The 22,884-nt window shown below is 39.9% G+C and overlaps 1 protein-coding gene across 3 annotated transcripts in view; it reads right to left on the reverse strand.

Moving 5' to 3' along the window:
- SEC11A (SEC11 homolog A, signal peptidase complex subunit) overlaps positions 1 to 21,140 on the reverse strand; it is a 43,091-nt gene extending 21,951 nt beyond the window's left edge. Inside the window, exons 1-3 of one of the 3 annotated variants that reach the window (XM_043988789.1) lie at positions 20,994 to 21,127; positions 18,658 to 18,762; positions 8,141 to 8,250 (exon numbers count right to left, since the gene is read on the reverse strand). In XM_043988789.1, the coding sequence (XP_043844724.1) occupies positions 8,141 to 8,250; positions 18,658 to 18,678 (131 nt within the window). In that variant the 5' untranslated portion in view covers positions 18,679 to 18,762; positions 20,994 to 21,127. Of the gene's footprint in view, positions 1 to 8,140; positions 8,251 to 18,657; positions 18,763 to 20,993 lie in introns of all 3 variants that reach the window. The other 2 variants (XM_043988790.1, XM_043988788.1) reach the window with 2 other exon arrangements.
- Positions 21,141 to 22,884: the final 1,744 nt, after the last annotated feature.

Here is a 22,884-nt window from a genome sequence, read left to right on the forward strand (position 1 = left end):
GACATAGTCCAAATTATACCTTAAAGGTTAAGAAAGCGGATTTCAAATAGTTCAAGGCAAAAACTGGGCCTGTACGATGGCCTGACTCTAACACAGAGGTTCTTAACATTTTAATGTCACTGATACCTTTGGCAGTCTGGTGAAACCAACAGATTCCTTCTCAGAATAACATTTTCAAGTGCATCAAATAAAATACACAGGACTACAACAGAAAGCAATTATACTGAAATAGATTTAAGTATATACCTATATACGTATATGTACATGTGTATTTATTTCAGGGACCCCAGATTCATAACTCCAGATCTAAAAGAAAAAACAACTGCCCAAGGGGGATAGAAATAGGAGACTGATAAGAACAAAATTCTGAGGACATGAGGCCAATGAGGAAGGAATGGGGGAGGGGAGGCAGTTAAAGAGATAGATGTGGTTGCACAGGGGCTGTTCTGTGAAGCCGATTTTAAAAGGATGTACATAAGTTATGGAAGCAGTTTATATAACAAAGGACAACCACCAATGACTGACACTAAAAGAAGACACTTGAATCATGTCAAGAAGACTAAAGACAAGAATAAGTTGAGCCTTGCAGAAAATGTTAAGAACAAAAAGTGCTTTGTAAAAGCAAAGTTTGAAGAAAAACAAAACAAAACAAGGAAAGCCTAAGTCCAATTCATCAAGGAGAAAGAGCTATTCTACTCCTATTCTGTTTCTAATTTCTGTCAAGGAGAATGATTTGATTTTTAAAAGAAATTAAAGCTAAAGGTAGGTGAGGCAATGGAGATGAATTACATTAAAGAGTGCTGAAAAGACTGCAGAAGTGATCCAGGTACCAACACTAGCAATCTTTAACAAATGATGAAAAGAGGGAATGGGCAAATGTCCCAATTTTCCAAAAACAGAAGACAGATTTTACAAACTATAGACTGGTGAGCTTAATATTCATTCTCATTAAAAAATCCATAATTAATTATTTAAAGTGAAGTAGTCACTAGAAAACAGTATAGGTTCATTAAGAACAAGTAATGTTGAGCAAACCTCTTTTCCCTTTTTGATAGGGTTATTAGACTGGTAGAACAGGAAAACCTGTTAAGACACAGTATAACTGAATTTCTGCAAGTCAATTAATAAAATCTCTCATGATCTTATAGGAAAAATGGAGAAACATGGGCTGGCTGGCAGGCAATGCTATTACATGGAATCATAACAGGTTGAATTAATGGACTCAAAGAATGGACAAGTGAGCTGTATGGATTTGTTCTGTTTGTCTGACATTTCTGGCAGTGTCTTGGGAAGATCCATTTGGCATGCTGATCAAAGTTACAGATGACAAAGCTTACAGGGACAGCTAATATGGTGGACAAAAGATTCAGGAGATAAAAGACTCAGCTGACTAAATAGACTGTCCCTAACAAGGGCTTATTTAATAAAGATAAATGTGAAGTCTGGCACTTAAAAATTTTAAATCATTTGCAAAAAGATAAGGCTAGATAGCAGTTCATGTGCAAAAGACTTAGGGGTTCTTATTGATTCCATGCTAAATTAGTCTATAGTGAGATAGATAAGCCAAAAAAAGCTAATTTGATCTTAGGCTGGCTACATTAGAAGTATAATGTCCAGAGCAAGAGAGCATTTATATTTTGATTAGATCATATCTGGATAGTGCGTTCAGTTCTGAGTACCAAATAAGGGGCATTGACAAACTAATATGTCTAGTGAACATATTATCCAGGATCATAAGGGGCCCCAAAATCATGCTATATTAGGAAGATAAGTTGAAAGAAATAAAGATGTTTGGCTTGAGGAAAGAATGATTTAATGGGGAAATATATCTGGAGGACCATAAAATGGAAGAAAGCTTAAATCTATTCTCTGTGGCTCCAGAATGCAGACATAGAACCAAGAGGTGGAAGTTACAGAAACATATTTTAGCTCAACTGACTAAGGAAATCTTCCTAAGAATGAGAATTGTTTGGGAGCAGCTAGGTGGTGCAGTGGATAAGGCACCAGCCATGGATTCAGGAGGACCTGAGTTCAAATCCAGCCTCAGACACTTGACACTTACTAGCTGTTTGACCATGGGCAAGTCACTTAACCCTCATTGGACTGCAAAAAAAAAAAGTTTAAAAACAGAATGTGCTTCCTCATAAGGTAGATAAGGCCCTCAAAGCAAAGGTGTTTAAGCAGGGACTGGATAACCATGTGTTCAGGGTCCTGTAGAATGGAGGTGTCAGACATGCAGCCCATGATACTCCCAAGTGTGTCCTGAACCAGATTAAAATATAATTTCTACCTGATTTTAATGTGTTGACATAGTAATAAAAAAGGAAATATATAAACATGCATGGTATGTGGCCCACTCTATGTATGGTTTAGTAGTCCCTATTTCTATTTGAATTTGACACCATTCATACAGACCACATTAAATTACTTGTCTTAATGAAGCACAGGGGGGAATGTGAGAAAATAATGGGATCTGGCAGATACTCAAAGGCTCACCTGGAGATTAATCTAAACTGATTTAATTAAGTGAGAATGATTGACTGCTGATTAGCCTACTTCAAGTTAGATTGTAACCACACCTGGCTTGCCCTTAAAACGGTATTGTTCTCAGAAGCTAAGGACTTTGAACTCAACTAGAGACCACCTTCAAGTCCAGTGAACCAATGGATTTGGATGATGCTAATGATCCAGCTTGAAGCAGTGTGTAAGGACTGCCCATGCTCTGGACCTATAAAAAGGTTCCACACTCAGTTTGCTGGGGAGTTCATGATTGAAGCAGGATCATGGTGGAGGACTTGAGGAAGAACCAGAGCAGGCTGGAACTCTAGGCTAGATAGGCCTTTTCTTAACTTTCTGAACTCCATGTGAAGACCTGGTATGCTTTAATAAATGTTTAATGCCCAAAGACTTGTGCTAAAGCTTCTAATTTAACGTGACTACACATTAGATTTTTTAGAGAACACATTTAGAATTTTAAACAATACACTTGTAAAAATCTTTCCAAATCTAGCTTATACCTAGCTTAGAGGAAAAGTTGGTTAGGTTTACCCCAAATAATTTCTAAAAACAACAAAGGAAAAAAATTGTTATGGTATTAGATTTTTACATTTCTTATAGGTTAACCAAACATGACATAGTCCCTGCTTCCAAGAAACTTCTATTCTACTGGGAGGGTCTACTACATACACATATGAGTAAATAAAACACAGTCTAAAATGGGAGAAAATGCTAATGAGTGGGAGCATCAGGGAAGATTTCATGGAAGAGGTGGAATTTTCTTTTGAGCCTCAACAGAAGACAAGAATTCTAAGAGGCAGAGATGAGGAGATCAGCTAGGGTAGAGGTTGGGGGCTTGCCTGGGGGAAGTCATAGAGATGAGAAATGGAATCTTGAGCTAGGGAACAGCTATTAGGGACAGTTTGGTGGTAATGTTGAGTAAATGAAGGGGAATAATATTAATCAATTAACAAGCATTTGTTAAATGCCTTCTGGGGATACAAAAACAAGTAATATGAATTAAGTCTGGAAAAAGAGGTTGGAGCTAGACTCTGAAGTATGTTAAATGCCAGGTTGAGGATTAAAAAAAAATTCTAGTACAGGCAATCTTGGAACCATTAAAGATTTTTCAAGGTAGGGAGTAATAATGGTCAGATGTGTGCCTCATGAAGAATATTCTGGTCGTCCATGAAGAGCAGATTAGAAGAGGGAGAGACTAGTAGCAGGGAGGCCAATTAGGAGTCCAGATAAGATGTGATAATGTCTAGACTATGATAGTGCTGTGGGGTAGATAATTTAAGATGCTGTGGAGGTACAATCAACAAACTTGGCAGGTAATTAGGATCTAGAGTGAGAGAGTTGGAAGAGTCAACCATGACTCTGTGATTGACAACCTGGAAGACTGAAGGGATGCCCTCCACATAGAGATAGAGGAGAAAAGAATTTTTTTTTTTCCGGCAGGGCAATGAGTGACTTGCCCAGGGTCACACAGAGAAAATAATTCTAAGAGAATACAGAAGATGAATCGTTTAGGACACATCTCTTAGAGGAAGAGTTGTTGGCCTTGTTGACTGACAACTTTTTGACTTGGCTCCAGAAAGAAAGGAAGTAGTTGAAGCAATGTGCCAGGAGTATCCACATATTCAAAGGCAGAATTATAAGTAACATTAACATTGCTATAGAATTTGACAGGAATACAAATAAAATACAAATACAAATAAAAAGTAAACCAGTATGATCTAGTGTCTTTTTCCATTTCTGTTTATGTGTTCTGGTCTCCACTGACTAGCTTGTTCCCTCTCTTGACTAACAATATTCAGTCCAGTCAGCCAAAAAGAATTATTCTCCTGCACATGTATGGCTTATATTGAATTGCTTGATTTCATCTCAAGGGTTGAGGAGGGAGGGAGGAAGAAAAATTTAGAACACAGAATTAGCTCAAAGACTTTAATCTCATCAGAGTGGGCTCAAGGAGGGAATAACATGTACACCCAATTGGGAGGAGTAATCTATTTAACCCAACAGGAAAGTAGGAGGGAAAGAGGATAAGGAGGCAAGGGTGAAAAAAGGGAGTGCAGAGTGGGGAGGGGACAGTCAGAAGTAAAACACTTTTGAGGAGGAATAGGGTAAAAGAAAATAGAGTAAATATGGGAAGGGAATAGGATGGAGGGAAATAGTTATGATGATTGATTATAATGGCAAAACATATGGTACCTACTTTGCTGGGCTATTGTGAGGAAAATTCTTTGTCAAGTTTAAGGTACTACATAAAAGTTATGATGAACAGGATGCTATCAGAAAAACCTGGAAAGACCTACATGAACTGAAACAAAGTGAAATGTACTGTATACAAAATAACAGCAATAGTGTAAGATGATCCGCTGGAAAGCACGTGGTTATTTTCAGCAAGGCAATGATTCAATATAACTCTGAAGGACTTATGAAAATCACAATCCATATACAGAAAAAGAACTGATGGTATCTGAAAACAGATTGAGGGGCAGCTAGGTGGCACAGTGGATAAAGCACCGGCCCTGGATTCAGGAAGACCTGAGTTCAAATCTGGCCTCAGACACTTACACTTACTAGCTGTGTGACCCTGGGCAAGTCACTTAACCCTCATTGCCCCACAAAAAAAAAGAAAGAAAGAAAGAAAGAAAAACAGATTGAAACACATTTTTTTATTTTTTTTTTTTACAATTCTTTAATCTGAAGTTTTGTTTTTATCTGTTTTCTCTCACAACCTAGCTAATGTGGAGATGTTTTCCATGACTACTCACGTATAACTTATATTGAATTGCTTGAGCTCTTGGGGGTGGGGGATGGGAAGGGAGGAAGGAAGAGAAATTGGAACACAAAATTTTAAAAATTGATGTCAAAATTTGTTTTTACATTTAATTTGGGAAATAAAATTATAAACAGAGAAGAAAAAAAGAATTACTCTCAGGAGGACATGCATTTAGGGCAGAGAGAAAATGGAAGATGTGAAAGGTGCACAGCAGGGACCAGGGTTACCTTTCTACAAATAAGTCTCCTGCTTCACCCCTTTTTCTCCTCATTTCCACAGTACATATTGTTTACAAACTTAATCCTTCTGCTTTATCCAATTTTCTCCCTGTTGTTAAATCTACATACAAATTCTTAGACCTCTAATCATTCTGTCCAGCTTTACTTCAAATCAGTAGAATCTTCAAATCTGAAAGCAGAACTTAAATGGACAACTAACAACAGGAATCTATTGGAAACTTCTGCTTCCTAGTAATTATGAGGGTCAAATTTTTAGCACACCACATGGATAAAATAAACTTCATTAAAAATATATACTGCTCACATACCCCAAGGAAGTCACTAACAAAAAGAAAGCTCCACATATAACAAAATATTTATATCAGCACTTTTTATGGTACCAAAGAACTGAAAATGAAATAAAATCCATGGCTCAACAACGTATGGGACATGAAAGTAATTGAATACTACTGTACCCTAAGAAACAACACATATGATGAATATGGAGAAGCATAGAAAAACTTCACAAATTTATTGAAAATGAAATAGGCAGGGGCAGCTAGGTGGCACAGTGGATGGAGCACCAGCTCTGGAGTCAAGAGGACCTGAGTTCAAATCCGGCCTCAGACATTTAACACTTACTAGCTGTGTGACCCTGGGCAAGTCACTTAACCCCAATTGCCTCACTAAAAAAAAAAAAAAAAAAAGAAATAGGCAGAGCCAGGAAAACAATACTATATACACCATGAGTACAACAATGTAAAAGGAAAGAACAATCACCACAAAACAAAAATTAATATTTCAAAACTACAAAGAACAAACTTTGACCCAAAGAAGAAGACAAACCTCTGTGTAATTTAAGATTCTAAATGTGGATTCTAATCTGTTCCCCCAGTTTTGGGGGAAACTGACTAAAATCACTGATAAAAACGAGTTTAGGTTTTTAAGGGTTTATTAGAAAATAGAAAGAAAAAGATTGAGAACAGAATTCCAACAGCCTGGCATTCCTATCTTTCCTCAAATTTCCTGTGAAGTCCTCTGCCGCCACCACCACCAAGTCAGGAACCCAAAAAGTGCAAGAGCTCTCCGTGCAGGCTCCCTCTCCTCCTTCCTGTCTCCTCCCAGAAAATAGGAGGCTCCTCAAGTTGATTGGCTGGTAGCCTTGATAGACAGCACCCATGAGTAAACGTCATTTCCTGATGCCAAGGAAAAGCCACAATGTCTCTGAGGCATTTTCCTCACGGTGGAGCTTTCCCACAGCAAGTCACCAGTAGGTGGCATCATTCCAATCATTACACCTCCTCACCACCTCTTTGACAGGGTGAAGCATCCCACAAGGGTGGACAATTGCATGTAATGTTAGACTTTTTCAATGTATAATTGATTTTGTTGAATTTTTTTCCTCCTCTTCCTTTTTTTTTTTTTTTAAATTCTTTGTTATAAGCATTAGCTCTCTAGAAGGAATTAGAAGGAAGAATATAGGGGAAATTCTAGGCAATGTAAAACCAAAAAGGTAAGTCACATATGACATTTTTATTGATAGCTTTTGTTTTTACATTGCCTAGTGATAGAATATGTGCTTAAGATCATAAAGGAAATAGTATAGAGGAAAAATTCTGAATAGATAGTCAACTTGGGTCTACACCCATCAATGTAGAGTAGAAAGGGGGATAGATTTTGAGTGGGAAGATCCAAGTTCAAATCTTGGTTTAACCACTTACCACCTGTGTGACTTCAGGGAGATCCAGGGATCTCAACTTCCTCATTTGTTTTTTGTTTGTTTGTTTTTACAGGGCAATGAGGGTTAAGTGACTTGCCCAGGGTCACACAGCTAGTAAATGTCAAGTGTCAGAGGTCAGATTTGAACTCAGGTCCTCCTGAATCCAGAGCCGGCTCTCTATCCACTGCAACACCAAAGCTGCCCCCAACTTCCTCATTTGTAAAATGAAGGGTTTGGATTAAATGACTTCTAAGGTACCTTCCAATCCTAAAATCTATCTCACCTTATGATCCCTAAGTAATCATTTCAAGGTGCTGCTGGGTTTAACAAAGAACATGGATTATTGTTGAAATCATTATCACTGAAAATGGATTGACCAAAAGCTCTTAATTCAAAAGACCTAAATAAGATTTCCTGATTTAACCTAAAAGAACTGAGGGAACTGGGTACAGGAATATTAATTTTTATTTTTAAACAAAGGAAATAGGAAGAAGAGAATGTTTTGACAATAAAGCATTATGAAACATTTTAATTAAGAATTCCATTAAAATAGTCGTTTAGGAGACACAGTAGTTAAAAATGAAGAAGAATAAATTTGAAGCAATAAACTAAGAGGCATCTCAGAATCTTACCTTTGCTACATAGCCTCTTGGAGACTGCTCTTCTTAAAGACTTACTTTAAAACCCACCACAGCAGCAGCCTTTATATCGAAAAGACACAGCCTCTGTGGCTACAGAGAGGACAGGTATCAAGGCTGCAATTTCTAATAAGTCATTGCTAGCTATTAACTTTCAGCTAGGCAGGATCCCAAAGGAGGAAAATGTGTGTTAGTTATTGAATACCTTTGTTTTTCTCTCCAGTAAGATTATTAGTTCAATGCAACTTCAGACTTTAAAAGAAAGAAAAATAGCTTTTACCTGAGCACCACTACAATTGGGCTTTCACTTCCAGTTACTACCATTAGTCCTTTCCAGATCATTAAAGCTGAGGAGACAATCATTCCAAAGTTTAGAACTTGATAATATAGCTGTAAAAACAAAAGAGATGAGATTAGTCATAGCTGTGCCTATGAGGGAAGATTACCCAGTATCCACAGTACAATTTTGAAGCATTCCCAAGCAGTTGCCTTTACTAGACTATTTGAAGTTTAAAGATTTCCCTAAAAATGGTTAGTGTATGTTTTTTTTGGCCTATAGTTTTTCTCCCTCTTTTATTATTGATTTCCCATTTGCAACAGCAGCCTCCTAACCTGGTCTCCCTGCTTCCAATCTGTATTCTAAATCTTTCCTGCAAAACTGATCTTTCAAAAACCTTCTTTGGATTCCAGGACAAAGAATAAAGTTCAGCATTCACAACCCACTCATACCTGAACACTACCATCTTAACCTTACATCTCCTACTAGTCCTCTCCATGGATTGTCTAGGTGGTTCAGTAATATGCATTGGATCTAGAGTGAGGAAGGCCTGATTTCAAATCTCCCCTTGGACACTTACTTGCTGTGTGAACACAGGCAAGTTACTTAACCTCTCTCAGCCTTCGTTTCCTCATCTGTAAAATGGGGATAACAGCACCTCCTTCCCTCAGTTGTTGTGAGGACAAAATAAAACCATCTGTAAGGTTTTGCAAACCTTAAAGTACTCTATAAATGCTATTATTACTTCAAGCAGACCGAGTGGCTATTCTCTATGCTCCAAGCACATCCCAAGTGTGTAGCTCAACCTCTGTGCCAATTATCTTCTAAAGCTGGAATACTGGAATAGCTTATTTCTATACTTGACACAATGCTTTATAGTTTTCTAAGTATGTTTAGATGCATCATCTCATCTGAGTCTCACAACAATCAGTTACTGCCCAGTGACGTTTCTTCTCTGAGTCATTTAATGTCCACCACTTCTTTGGAAATTAATCCTAAAATTTGGGAGCTGAAAGGGACCTTAGAGATTATCTAATTCCCTCAGAGAATTGGTCTCTGTCCAGTTCCCTTAACCTTATGAGTAAGAAAACTGAGGCCCGACAAAGTTAAATAATTTGTCTGCAGTCCAAAAAGCTAGTTAGTAGTAGATCCTGAACTAGAACCCAAGCATCCTGACTTCCATGGTAGTGCTTTTCCTTTCTCACTGCATCACATATATAACTGGGTTTTACTTTGATGGTCTACAAGTTACAGGGTCTAGAGGAGCATCATGCAGGCCCAGGCAGTAAATTCTGTTTAAAATTATAATTATGAATTATATATAATGGATGACATATACATTATTGGTGTTTCCACAAATGTTAATTACAAAGTACCAGCTAAGTTTCATTTGTTTTTTAATAATACGATTATTTTTCTAGAGGTGAACAAATGAACTGAACATATAAGAACCCCAAATTTATAATACTGCCAATTAAAAAAAAAATCCTGACTTGCTAAGGTGGGGGTTCTTGAAAAGAAGCTTCTGTAAAATTGCAGATACCCTCTTATAACATCTCTTGAATGACTGTCTTTTATTGTCATTTAATTTTTCAGGAGCATATGTGTGATCTCCTCAACTGGAATGCAAAGCCAGGCTAGGACTGGGCATTTTCATTTTCTGCAACTATATACTTCATGAAACTAGCACAAACACAGCTTGTGTTCAAACTGTACTGGAGCTCCACTGCTCAGGAGCTAGAAGGAACCTTAGGAATAATCTCATCTAACTTTCTTGTGTTGCAGAGGAAAAAACTAAGGCCCACAAGTTAAGGTACCTGCTTAATGAAGGATGATAATGAGAATGGGCAGCAAGTGGTAAAGTCAGGCACCTTCTGGATGATTACCATTATTTAATATCAGGTTGCCTATCTGCCCAGAACACTTTCCTTTGCCTTTCAGGCCAGTCCACCTATGAATTCCCAGAACATCTTCCAAATCTTATACTTGTCGTCTGTCAAATTGATCGACAAGTATTTATTAGCCCCTATCATAGTAAGAGACATAAAATATGAATAAAAGGGACCACCTACCCACAAAGAGCTTATAATCTTAGTTGGGGAGACTAGATACATGTCATGAAATAATCAGGGAAAAAAAGACCATATAAAGGCCAAATTACAAGTACAAGCCGACCCAGAGAATGGACTACATAGGTTGGGCTATCACAGTAGGATTTGGGACTTGAACTGGAGCCTAAAGACCTAGGAGATTTTTCAGATCTTTTTATGCTCTAAAATGTTGATTCTGTGATATGTATATAGGTAGAGAAAAAGGTAGAGGGCATTTCAGCATGCTATTGGTTGAGTACACTGGAGGAGTGGGAGTGGGGTAAGAAGAAAGGACACTAAGAAGACAAGCCTTATTGGACTGGAAGGTTTATGCTGGGTAGCAATGGCAGACAGATTTGGCTGGGTGAAATAGGGCCATGGTATACAAATGACCTTAAGTGCTAGATTAAACTTGTACTTTATTTAAAGGGGAATTAGGAAGCCACTGCAGGTTTCTGAATAAGGGGATAAAGGAAGGAAAGTGACTTTTTATAATTAGTCTGGCAGTTATAGACAGGACACATTTGAATAGGAAGCTATTAGAGATAGCAAAACCGGGTCAAAAGCAATCCTAGTAATGCAGGGGTGACCAAATGAGGGTTTGGGCAGAGCTGGGGGCTATGGGAAAGAGAAGGGACAAATCTACTTAAAGTGAAGGAGACAGATAGGAACAGGCCAAATAAATGCGATTAGGAATGTTAAGTTTACAAGAAAAGCAAAACACATGAGGTGTAAAGTATGATAAGCAATTAAAGCTCAAGTTTATTTATTCATTCAATCAACATTTATTAAGTGACCAATATGTGACAGTCATTATACTAGGAACCTGGGTTACAAAGACAAAAAAAGAAATCAATCCTTGTCCTTATCAAGGTCACATTCAATTGAAGAGATCCTAGGTGAGAAAATGTGTGTGTGTATTGTTCATCCTTTGTTTTCAAAGAGGACCAGTGACATCACAGGGTGATGTCTTGACTTGCCTGTGAACTGGGTTTAAGTGAGGCAGAGTTGCACAGTCATCAGCCTCACTCTCTTCCAAAGTCATTAAAGTCCAGCAGCAGGACAAAAGTCAAGATGGCCTGGGTTACAGTAGTGAAGGATGACCATGGCATCTTCGATGTCTGACCAAGCTCTAAGCATTCCACAACACTCCATTCAGCTGCCTTCATTGCTGTTGGAACAGATTGTTCTCATCTGCCCATTCTACCCCGGGGAAGTCTTCATATACTTGGGGTGGACACCTCCTTAACTCACTGATGGGTTTGAGGCCTGTCAGTTACCCTCAACCTGGTTCAGCCCATTTGACAGTTTTACCAGGGTATGGCTGATATGCATGCTATAGCTTCTTGGAGCCACAGGTGAGAGTCAGGTAACAGGTGGACACCAAAGGTGGAAAAAGCTCTAAAAAAGGGTCTGGTCTGTAAGCCCTTACATCAGAGGTGCTGGTCCTCCCTGAAATAAAATCTATCCATCTATCCATCCATTACACCTACTATGGATCCAATCCAATATGGATGCAGATACATATATACACACATATGTTACTATTATACATGTCATCAGGATTGAGATAAGAAGTAGTTAAAAAAAAGAAAAGTAGTTCAAGTTGACATCATGGGATCATGGGAGAGGGAAATTTTCTCAAGAGAATGCAGAATGCAGCATAAGGGGGAGAAGGAAAGAAAATGAAGGGGGAGACAGGAAGGAAAGAGTGGGAGAGATAAGAGAAAAAATGCAATAGGGAAGAAAGGAAAGGGGGGAGAGTAAGATTAAAAATTCTATCACATACTATACTTTATAATAATTTAAAATACAGAAAAAGGTCATTTCTCTATCTCAAGGATGTGGTGTTTAAAATTATATGTGGTCGCCATATTTCTGTCCCAAGTTTAGGGAAAATTAGCTGGGTTTTCTAATATATGTGTTAATTATAAATTAGAAGCTTTAGCAGCAGTTTTGGGCATTACACATTTATTAAAGCATACTAAATATTAGTAAAGAGAGAACACTTGGCTCAGAAAATTAAGAAGCCTATCTAGCCTAGAGGAGAGATAAGAGCTCAGCCTGGCCTCCTTCCTTCTCCAAGCCCCCCATCACGAGTCTGTCTGAGAGCATGTCTGAGTGTGGAAGCTTCCTACATGTCTGGAGGAGAGGCGGCCCTTCTACACTGCTCAAAGGTAATTGGCTACCATCCTTCAAATCTATTGGTTTACTGGACTAGAGGGTGGTCCATGAGCAGAACATGCTGAGGTCAGAGTTCAGAGAACACACCCCCTGAGGGCCAGGCTTTCAGGTAGATGTGGTTCCAATCAAGTTAACTCCAAGTGAGTCAATCAGCAAAGTTAATCCAATCAATCTTAATATAATCCCCTTGAGCAGGGCCTCTGGGTGTCCCCAAACCCATTATTTTCTCACAAAGGATTACCCTAACCATTCATAATTAGAGATGATCCCAGGAATCCTGTATTCTATAAGTGGGACTTATTTTGTGTAGCAGGTGTTTTGAAAAAGTTGCACATACACCATAGCCTGAACCAAAAACTGGAACAAAACACAATAACTTGATGAATCAAAGTCTTTTTAAAAATGGTTTAATATGAGAACCCTTTCTTTCTCCTCCTTCCTTTTCCTTAAAGGAATCATAGGACACTCTTGTTCTAAAGGATTGTCTAATCTAAACTTCTTAGCCTATAAATAAGGAAACTGAGGCCCAGAAAGAGGACACAGCAAGTCAGTATCAGTCTGCACTTGAACCCTAGTGTCCTGGATCTAGTTCTTCTCCCTTTCTCTCATTACTATCATAAAAAACATACTTAGCCACTATCCTTCCTTACCTCTTGGCTGGATCAGCATGGCAGATCAGATGCCACATTATATTAAAAAAGCAATGTTTACTAATCTGTATTCTGCTCGGAGATGCCTTATTTAATGTTTCTGGGGTTAGTGGAAAAGAGCCGGGGAGTGGGTGGATAGCCTTTCACAAACAGTTAAAAGTTTAATTTGGTATCATTAGCTTCTAGAAGCACTGAGGACAGAGAATTTAGGAGAGAGGCAGCATGTTGTGGTGAAATAAGAACTGACATTTACATATTGTTTTAAGGTTTATGATGCACTGTTATTTATACTCCACCAGGCAGGCATTAAAGCACTATCCCAATTTTACTGATGAGGTAACCAAGGCTCAGAGAACCTCAGTAATCAAGACGGCCAAGCAGCGACTTGGCACAGTGGATAACAGATGTGGAAGGCTACAGCAGCTCCAGTCCTAGCTCTCTGACTCTGGACAAGTCAGCCTGGCTCCCTGGGTCTAGTTAGCTCATCTATGACAAGAAGGGCTAGATTTTGACAACCTCTAAGATCTTCAGTCAGTTCTAGATGTAGGATTCTTAGGACCTAGGATTCTAGACTTCCTGTAGTCACACAACCAAGAAGCATCAGAAGTGGGATTCAAACAAGTCTTTCCTAAATTCAAGGCCAGCCTTCTTTTCACTAAAACATACTAACTCTCTCTGCCTGAGTTAATGACCCAATTTCACTAGAAATTAGCTGTGTCACCTTGAATAAGTCATTTAACCTCTACGAGCCTCAGCTTTCTCATCAGTAAAATGAAGAGTACTTGCACTACTTCCTTAAAGTTGTTATGAGGATCAAATGAAAATGTGAAGGTAAAGTATTGTCGGTATTGGTTTTGGTTGTCATAAAACCACTAAGAAATTATAAGTTAAAAATGTAAATACTTCAAGGATCTGAGTTGATTTTTGTAGGAGGTGGTATTCCTTTCATACATCATAAGCATTCTAGACCCACCTTGGTGTTGAGGACTCTAAATGGAGCCAAGGTGGTCTCCAGACAAATCTGTTTCTATTACCATTATAAGGCCTGAGCAATGGTATACAAATTAAAATGACGTTGAATGGAAGCAATTCTATAGCGTTTCTTTCTGAATCTTCTTGATACCAGATCAGCCTAAGCAGCATTCCTAAGCACTCAGAAACCAGAAAAGAATGTTTGTTGCACCAATAAACAGAAGCTTGGTAACAAACTCTACAACATAAATTTCTGCAAAGGCTCTTTTGGAATGCACATTTCGGTTTTTCTGAATATTATTTTTCTTAGTTTCCTTCCCTTTTCCCCCAGGTAGAACAACAAACAGTACTTCAATGGAATATTTCACATACTTGAGGACAAATCTACTATAAATATTTACAGTGCAAACCTGGGTTTAATAGATCTTATCAATATGCACTAAAACTATTCATACTAATTTAGAATTACAATACAATTATCTGTGATATGGAAAAAATAAGTTTCACCTACTGTAATTATTGAATGGACAAATCCAATGGACTTTTCTCAGTCTTCATTTCCCCATATCTCTCTGCTGCCTTTGACACCATTGATCACTCTCTTTGCTACTCTTCCCTCCAGGTTTTCAGGACACCCCTCCCTCCTGGTTCTACTCCTATGTGACTGCCCCTTTTCTGACTCCTTTGGGGGATCCTTATCCAGATTACATCCTCTAACAGTCAATGTCCCTCAGAATTCTGTCCTGGGTCCTCTTTTCTCCTCTCTATACTAGTTTACTTGGTGATCTCATCAGCTCCCATGGATTTAATTACCATATCTACGATGATGATTTTCAAAATCTACCTATCCTGCCCTAACCTCCAGACTTGCATTTGCAATTATCTTTCAGACACCTTGAACTGGCACATGTCTAAAACTGAACTCCCTAGATTTCCCTCAAATACTGATCCCCCTCCCCCCACCTTCCCTATCACTGCAAAGGGCTGGCAACATCATCTTCCCAGTCCTTCAGGTTTGCAATCTAGGTGTCATCTTCAGCTTGCTCTCAACCCCCCCCCCCATCCTTTATGTTGCCATGGCCTATTGATTTCTCCCTTGCAACATCTCTCATTATAAATTTTGGGGGGGGGCAATGAGGGTAAAGTGACTTGTCCAGGGTCACACAGGTAGTGTCAAGTATCTGAGGCTGGATTTGAACTGAGGTCCTCCTGAATCCAGGGCTGGTGCTTTATCCACTGCCCCCCTTGCAATATTTCTCAAATACACCCCCTTCTCTCTTGTTACAATGCTACCAGTCTGGTTACTGACTACTAGGTGGGTCTGCCCGCCTCAAGTCTCTCCCCACTCCAATCCATCCTCCATTCAGTTACCAAAATGATTTTCCTAAAGGACAGTTCCCAACATTGCCACCCCCTCTCCCTACTCAAGAAAATCCAGTGGCTCCCTATTGCCTCCAGGATCAAATATAAAATCTTTTAGTGTTTAAAGCCCTCCTGCCCTTCCAGTGTTCAAATTTAACCTTACTCTTTGCCATGTACTCTTCAATCTAGTGACACTGGCCTCTTGACTATTCCATAAGCAAGACACTCCATCTCAAGGCTCTGGGAATTTTCTGTGGCAGCACCCCATGCTTGGATTGCTCTTCCCACTTATTTCTGCTTATTTTCTACCTCAGTTTCCCAAATAAAATCCTATTTTCCACAGAAAGCCTTTCTTAACCCTTCTAAATTCTAATGCTTCCCATCTATTAATTATTTCCTATTTATCCTGTTTATAGCTTCTTTATACATACTTTTTTGCTTATTGTCTCCCATTAGATTCTGAGCTCCTCGAGGCTGACTGTCTTTTGCCTCTTTTTGTATCCTCAGCATTAGTAAAGTGCCTGATATATAGTGGGAGCCTAATAAATGTTTACTGATTGACTGAATAAAATATACTATTTCCTGTTCATAAGTGATACCTGAAATATATTATCCAGATGTGAGACCTTGAAGCAACCTCAAGTGACCACAACTGCGAACCTAGGAGTGAGTGAAAAGGGCATCTAACATCTATAAAGTAGCTGTCCATGAACTTTGCTCCCAGAAGGCTAACTCTTATTTAACAAAAGATTCTAAATTATTACCTGGTTTCCCAGTCTACTACAGATTAGAAGAAGCAAATTAGTATTAGGGATAGGAAAGAGGAAGATATTACAACAAAAGAAATGAACTAAAAAGGCAGAAGATGAACTCAAGATACTTAAGTATGTAGCTGGTTAGCATAACAGCCTATAGCTCTACCAACCTAAGCACTGAAGTCATCATAATACAATAATCAAATGCTTATAATGATGAGAGCCTGAGTCTTCGAGAAAAAATATCTTATTTAATGAACGATAAAATTATTTTTGAAAAATTTCCATCACAAGTGGTTCATTAAGACATTTTATTTGTGACTTTAAAATTTAAAAACACAACAGACTTTTGGTGCTTAAAGAGGTAAATATTACTTATTGAAGCACAAGAAAAATCAGAACATTACAATACTCTCCAAACTAAGTTTCATTTTATTTCAATATGCTCAATCAATGTATGTGGGATCTTACCATGATTCCTTTGGATAAATGGGAAAAAACCCCAAATGCCACATAGGTTTAATTAGTAATGATCTGCAGCTTTTTAAATAAAAATTAAGATTTTGTTGCAGAAGAGTGAAGGGGGGGGGAGGGGGGGGTGGAGACAGCTGGTGGCTTATTTCACAGGGATTTTTTTTTTTGCAGGGCAATGAGGGTTAAGTGACTTGCTCAGGGTCACACAGCTAGTAAGAGGAAACTTTCTCCAAGCATGGAGAGCAGCAACTATGAATTCACACTTCAACTACTTGCTCAAGGTTGAAAGGCTAGGAAGGATTTAAACTCGGTCCCCTAACTACTGCAGCACCAATTACCTCTCTTCTAAGAGATACTGAGATATAATATTTAGAAATTACTTTGACCTCTTCACCCAAAGGCACTAGAATGTGTCCTCAGAAATGTTTTGCTTTATAACCAAGAGGAAGTTTTTATGGTTTTGTTTTTTACTATCTATGAAAGCATGAAACTTAACCCCAGCCTGGGTTATAGTCAAGCATTCTAATTTAAAACTTCAAAAGCATATACACATCATCAACCAATCAGGATGTTACTGTGGATAAAGCCCTATCACAGGCATGTGGGTCACATGACCCTGGCCAAGTCCCTAAACAGTGTCCCCCAGGTAAATCTCGGACTCCGTAAGTCAGAGCACTAACCTCCAAGGGTAGGAGCTCATAAGTTGGTAAGACCACAGATCCTGTTTTCAAAAGCATATACATTAAAGACAGAAAAAAAACTTAACCGCTATTTCAATTCATTTATTAGAAAACAGGAAGTCCAACTGAAATGTCATTTCTTTTTTGTATGTAAAAAAGATTACAAAATCCAATTAAAAACAATCTTTGGAATCACATTTTATGGATTTGTAAATGAAATTAACTTCTCAATGGCCACCTGGCATGGACAAATAAAGACTCACAAAGTAGTTTTTTTAATTTTAATTTTTAAGGCAATTGGGGTTAAGTGACTTGCCCAGGGTCACACAGCTAGTTAAATCTGAGGTCGGATTTGAACTCAGGTCCTCCTGAATCCAGGGCCGGTGCTCTATCTACTACACCACCTAGCTGCCCCACACAAAGTAGTTTTTAAAGGGTGCTTAAATTTTTTAGTGGTATGGTGCCAAGGGTACAGTGAAGGCTTAATTCTGTAGGAGACCCAGTTTTGCCATTATGTATCACTATCATCCATAGTGCAGAGAGGTACATCATGAAAACACTACTGCCCAAACCACCATACCCTCTTTATTCCCTTCATCCAGCAGAATAGTGACTATAAAGGAGAGTATTTAAAAGATGGCCATGTAACTCTAAGGGCATTGAGAAATAGAGGATAGCTGATAGGATATAGCTGCTTCTCATACATTAAAAAAGTGGTCTAGAATGAATGAGGAGGATTGGAAAAATGATGGTATAGAGAATTCTGACTATACTTAGAATGCTGATTTTAAAATATGTTGCCTTAGTTTCTGTGATTTTCTAAGCCAGTTTTCTAGAAAACTTCAAATGAGATCATAGGATTAAAGTTGGAAGGAACTTAAGTGATCATAGATAATATCAAAGCATATTATTAAGTAATACTCGAGATCTACCTAGCTTCTTAGGGGTAAAATTACAAGGTAGAGAGTATAATATAGAAAAAAAAGTCTAAAAGAGAAGCAAAATACTTCTCATGTCATCTCAGCTGATTCCTTTATAAAAACCAACCAATAAATATTTATTGAGTATCTACTCTTTTTTTAATGCATTGAATTCAGAGAGGCAGAATATCTGATTTCTACCTTTAAAGGAACCAGACTAAGAGATAAGATAAATAAAATAACAAAGTCAAAATAAATGAATCTGAGGGAACTACATGGCACAGAGGATAAAGCACTGGCCCTCGATTCAGGAGGACCTGACTTCAAAAATCCGGCCTCAGACACTTGACACTTAATAGCTGTGACACCCTGGGCAAGTCACTTAACCCTCAATGCCCCCCCCCCCAAACCCAAAAAAACAAATGAGTCTCACAGTGTTAGAAGAAGAGAACATTTGAGGCTGAGGTAGTCATGCAGTCTTTGAATAACATGTGAAGACAGGCAGAGAGGGCTTCTCAGAGGTTATCACATAAGAAAGCTGCAGAGAGTAGAGAAAGCACAGGAGATGACCTGACACTTATGTATACTGCTTTGGCTATGATAGGACACTGATTTAACAGGAGATAAAGCTAGAAAATTAGTACAAAGACATTATGGAAGGTCCCAATACCAAGCTCCTTGTACACTGGCACTACAACCAGATTAATGACTGAATTTTCTTTTTATTTAAGTAGTAAGCTGGCAATCATGCCATATAAACAAAGTATGAGAGCTGAGAATAGTTTAGTGTTGTAATTTTAAAAATTATGTTCTCTAATGTGCCCATATTTAATGATATGCAAATAATTTAGAGTACTTAGGCAAAAGTTAAACTGTTCATGTAATCTATATAATTAATAGAACCAAACAAGATTCTTTACTTTTTCTTCTTCTCCTTTGGTTAGTTCTTCAATCTCTATGATCAGTGCCTACGTCAACACTTTCTTCTGACTACATATAAAAATGTCTTCATTTTTCAGGTACTCACAAAAGTTCTGAATACAATCCTGATAATCTGGACACCCTGTTTGTTCCTTGCCTTGCCCTATGATGTAGTTCCCCTTTTGAGGGGGTCCTTTTAGTAGTTAGCAGTATCAGTTGTTCCTTGACAGTGTCCCTGGGTGCAACTGAAGCTTTATGTCAGGAGTCTGTGGATGGCCTGGCTGAAAGCAACTACACAATCATTTTGGTGTGACAGGAGGCAAAGGAAACCTAATCATGGGGTAAGATCAGTGGGGAGAAAATTGAAAACGGGCCTTGGATTCCTAGCAACTGGAACACTTAGGACAGAGAAAAGAGCACGAGATGGATTGGAACCTCTCCTAAATAGATCTGTGGTCAGCCAGGTGAGCTTCTTTCCCCACTCAAGAAATCCAAGGAGATTAAGTGTTTCCTACTCCTACAAATTGTAATAGTAGTAGAAACAAGAAAGCAGAAATGATTTCATCCACAGTAATGAAAGCAGAGTTCCTCAGTGTTGAGTTCTGGAACACAATCTAGTGAAATATAAATAGGTTTTCAGAAAACAAAACTACTTTGACCTGATGACTGTGTGCTTAAGACACCAGTATTAATCTTCTTTGATTGTTGCATTGAGTATAGGTCTAACTACCAGACCAACCTTGAGTAAAGCCTTATCATTGAGACAAAAACGTCACAGTTTAAGCTTCTAATTTGGAAACCAAAGGTCAAGATCCTTAGAAGCTAACACAGTATCTGAGAGTGATACTTTATATCTGTAAGAGAATACAAGGTCACATCTGTGATATTGCTCCAACTTTGAATCTTAAAAGCAGCTGAGATACATTTGTAAATGACTAGATAGCATTTCAAATACTGTATCATGCACAGATCCACCGGACCAGCATCGAATGAAGGGCTGCTACTTTGTCGGAGACGAAAGGTTGAAGTTTGCAGCTTTTGCTGCCCCCATGACCTACAGGGGCATGCATCCCTAAATCCTGCAGCTGACACCACAGCCAAAGGGATGCTGCAAAGCAGTTGGGCTTGTAGCCAGCATTCCCAAAGGCTTCTAGAAGACCAAATAACCAGAAGCTCCTTATATGCTATGACTCCGGGATCCTCTTGGGAAGGGGATTTGGAGACGGTCCAGACTGGTATATCCTGCCATTCGCCACCCACTTGGAAGAGTCTCTGGGCCAGCCCACCTCAACTCGAACTTTACTGTTTGGATTAACCCCCACAGGCCCTGAGCAAGCGGAGAAAGCTTGGTATGGGGCAGGATAAACTGACCTCAGAAACCAAAACAGAATCGTATGTTAGACCTATAAGGAACCTTAGAGGTCTGCTGGTTCAGCCCTCTAATTTTACAGATGAGGAAACTGAGACCCTCAGAGGCAAAAGGACTTGCTCAAGGTCACACAGGAGCAAAGCCAACATTTGAACCCAGGTCCTCTGCTGCCACGTCCGGGAAGTTATTCCACATTACAGGTGCCTCTTAACCTGGGGGGCGGCGGAGAGCGGCCTCCCGCCCCCCCACCCCCGAGGCAGTGCTTGGCCAGGCCGGGGGTAACCCAGCCCCTGACCCACCCTCGGGGGGTTCCAGGCTGCCTCTCACCCTCAGGCAGCCAGGCCGAAGGTCGGCCCGGCCCCGGGCGGCCCAAGGGGAGGGGAGAGAACGGGGAGAGGAGAGGCGGCACAGCTGGAGCAGACGAAGGGCGGGAAGAAGGGGAAGGCGGGCCCCGGGATGTGGGACCCGGCCGGCCTCACCTGCCGCTTGTTCATCCGCCGCACATCGTCCAAGAAGTCCAGGGACAGCATGGCGCGGGCGGGACGGAAGCGAGGGCAGCGGCCGGACCGGCGTGTAGGCGGTACACACTCTGGACCGCCCCTCTGGGTGCCCCACACTTCCGCTTCCGGGCTGCCAGGGCCCACCCCGCCCTGTAAGACGGGGGAGGAAGACAAAGGGAAACGGAGGGAACGTGCGACCTAGCCCTACGCAGGCCACGCCCACCCTGGCCCCAAACCCACAGTCCCGCCTTTCATTACGGGACAGTTGACTGGGAAAAGTTGGGTGCCGGGAAGTCGGCCCCACCTCCTCTGGCTCCGCCAATTAGAAGGAAGAATTATTGGCCTCGGCTCTTCTGGGATTGGCTGAGGGGTGGGGCGTTCCCCTCCCAGCCTGAGGCCACACATTTTTCGTCCCTTACCTTCCCTGGTTTTGGTCGAGATAACTCTTGAATGATTTGGTTAAAGTTAAACCCAGGGGCTTTGGGGTGGCGGATGGATATAAAGGGTGGCTTCTTGCGCTTGTGGGACTGAAGTCTAGTTGGGAGGAGAGACTATGCAGACGCGAAGGCTCAGATGCAATACTGAGGCTCGCAGAACTCCATCTGGAGGGCTCTTTTACCCAAGTTTACACTCGGCTCAGCTTCCCTCCCCGTGCAACTAGGCGGGGCAGAGCCCTGGCGCAAGCATTTCCAACGAGTGGAAGTTGTCCTCTCCACCAATGCAGCCGAAGATCACTTGTGGTCTCCCAGGGTAACTGTAAGCCAAAAAGTTTATCCCCAAGCTGGTGAGACGAGCCTCTCCCTAAACTCTGCGTGGAGGTCGCGTCTATCACCAGTCAGTGGCCACAGCCTCTCCAGCTTTCTGGACCTACCAGAGCGAGCTGTGTAGGAAGAGTGGTAGCGCTGTGGGCAGAGGGCGGGACTTAGAGTCAGGAAGACCTGGGAAGCAGGAAGACCTGGTCCTCAGTCTTGCTTTTCAGAAGTTTACTGGACGAGTAACTCTGGTCAAGTTACTTAACCTTTCTCGGTCTGTCTCCTCATCTGTAAAACAGGGATCATTATTATGGTAATATAATAATTACAAAATATAATTAATTATATAGAATCGAATCTAGAATATATAATTGTAATTATAATATGAGCATCCACCTCAAAGAGTTGTGAGACTCGAGATGATATATGTACTTTATGCATATTTATTCTTATATTGTATCAATAATGAATAATGCATATATGTATAATTTATGCTTATGTGTCTATAATATATAAAACACTTTGCAAACCTTCAAGCCCTGTAAAAATATGAACTGTTATATGCCTCCTTTGGGTCTCAGTTTCCTCATTTGTAAATTGGGGAGAGGGTCGGAATACAGTAGTGCTCTCCAAACTTTTTAAATTGACCCTGCTACTGGCATAAAAAATTGGCCCCCCAATATGTGCATATTTATTATTTATAAATCATACATGAACTAAAGAACTAGTAAATATATATATTATAAAACACAAAAATAGACATTATAAAAGGACAAGCTAAAGATGAAATAACGTTTGATTCAAAGGCCGGCCACTGTAGTTTACTAAGTAACAGAGTGACATAATTAGATATGCCCCTTAGGAAAATCGTTTTGGCATCTTGTGGATGGGTTGGAGACGTGAGACTTGACCCAAGGATACCAATTAAGAGTGTTGGGGGGGGGGTGGCAGCTAGATGGCGAAGTGGTTAAAGCACCGGCCCTGGATTCAGGAGTACCTGAGTTCAAATCCGGCCTCAGACACTTGACACTTACTAGCTGTGTGACCCTGGGCAAGTCACTTAACCCCCATTGCCAAAAAAAAAAAAGAGTTTTGCGGGGTAAGCTAGGGGGCAGTGG

The sequence above is a fragment of the Dromiciops gliroides genome, chromosome 2 (genome assembly GCF_019393635.1).
Source record: "Dromiciops gliroides isolate mDroGli1 chromosome 2, mDroGli1.pri, whole genome shotgun sequence".
NCBI lineage: Eukaryota > Metazoa > Chordata > Mammalia > Microbiotheria > Microbiotheriidae > Dromiciops > Dromiciops gliroides.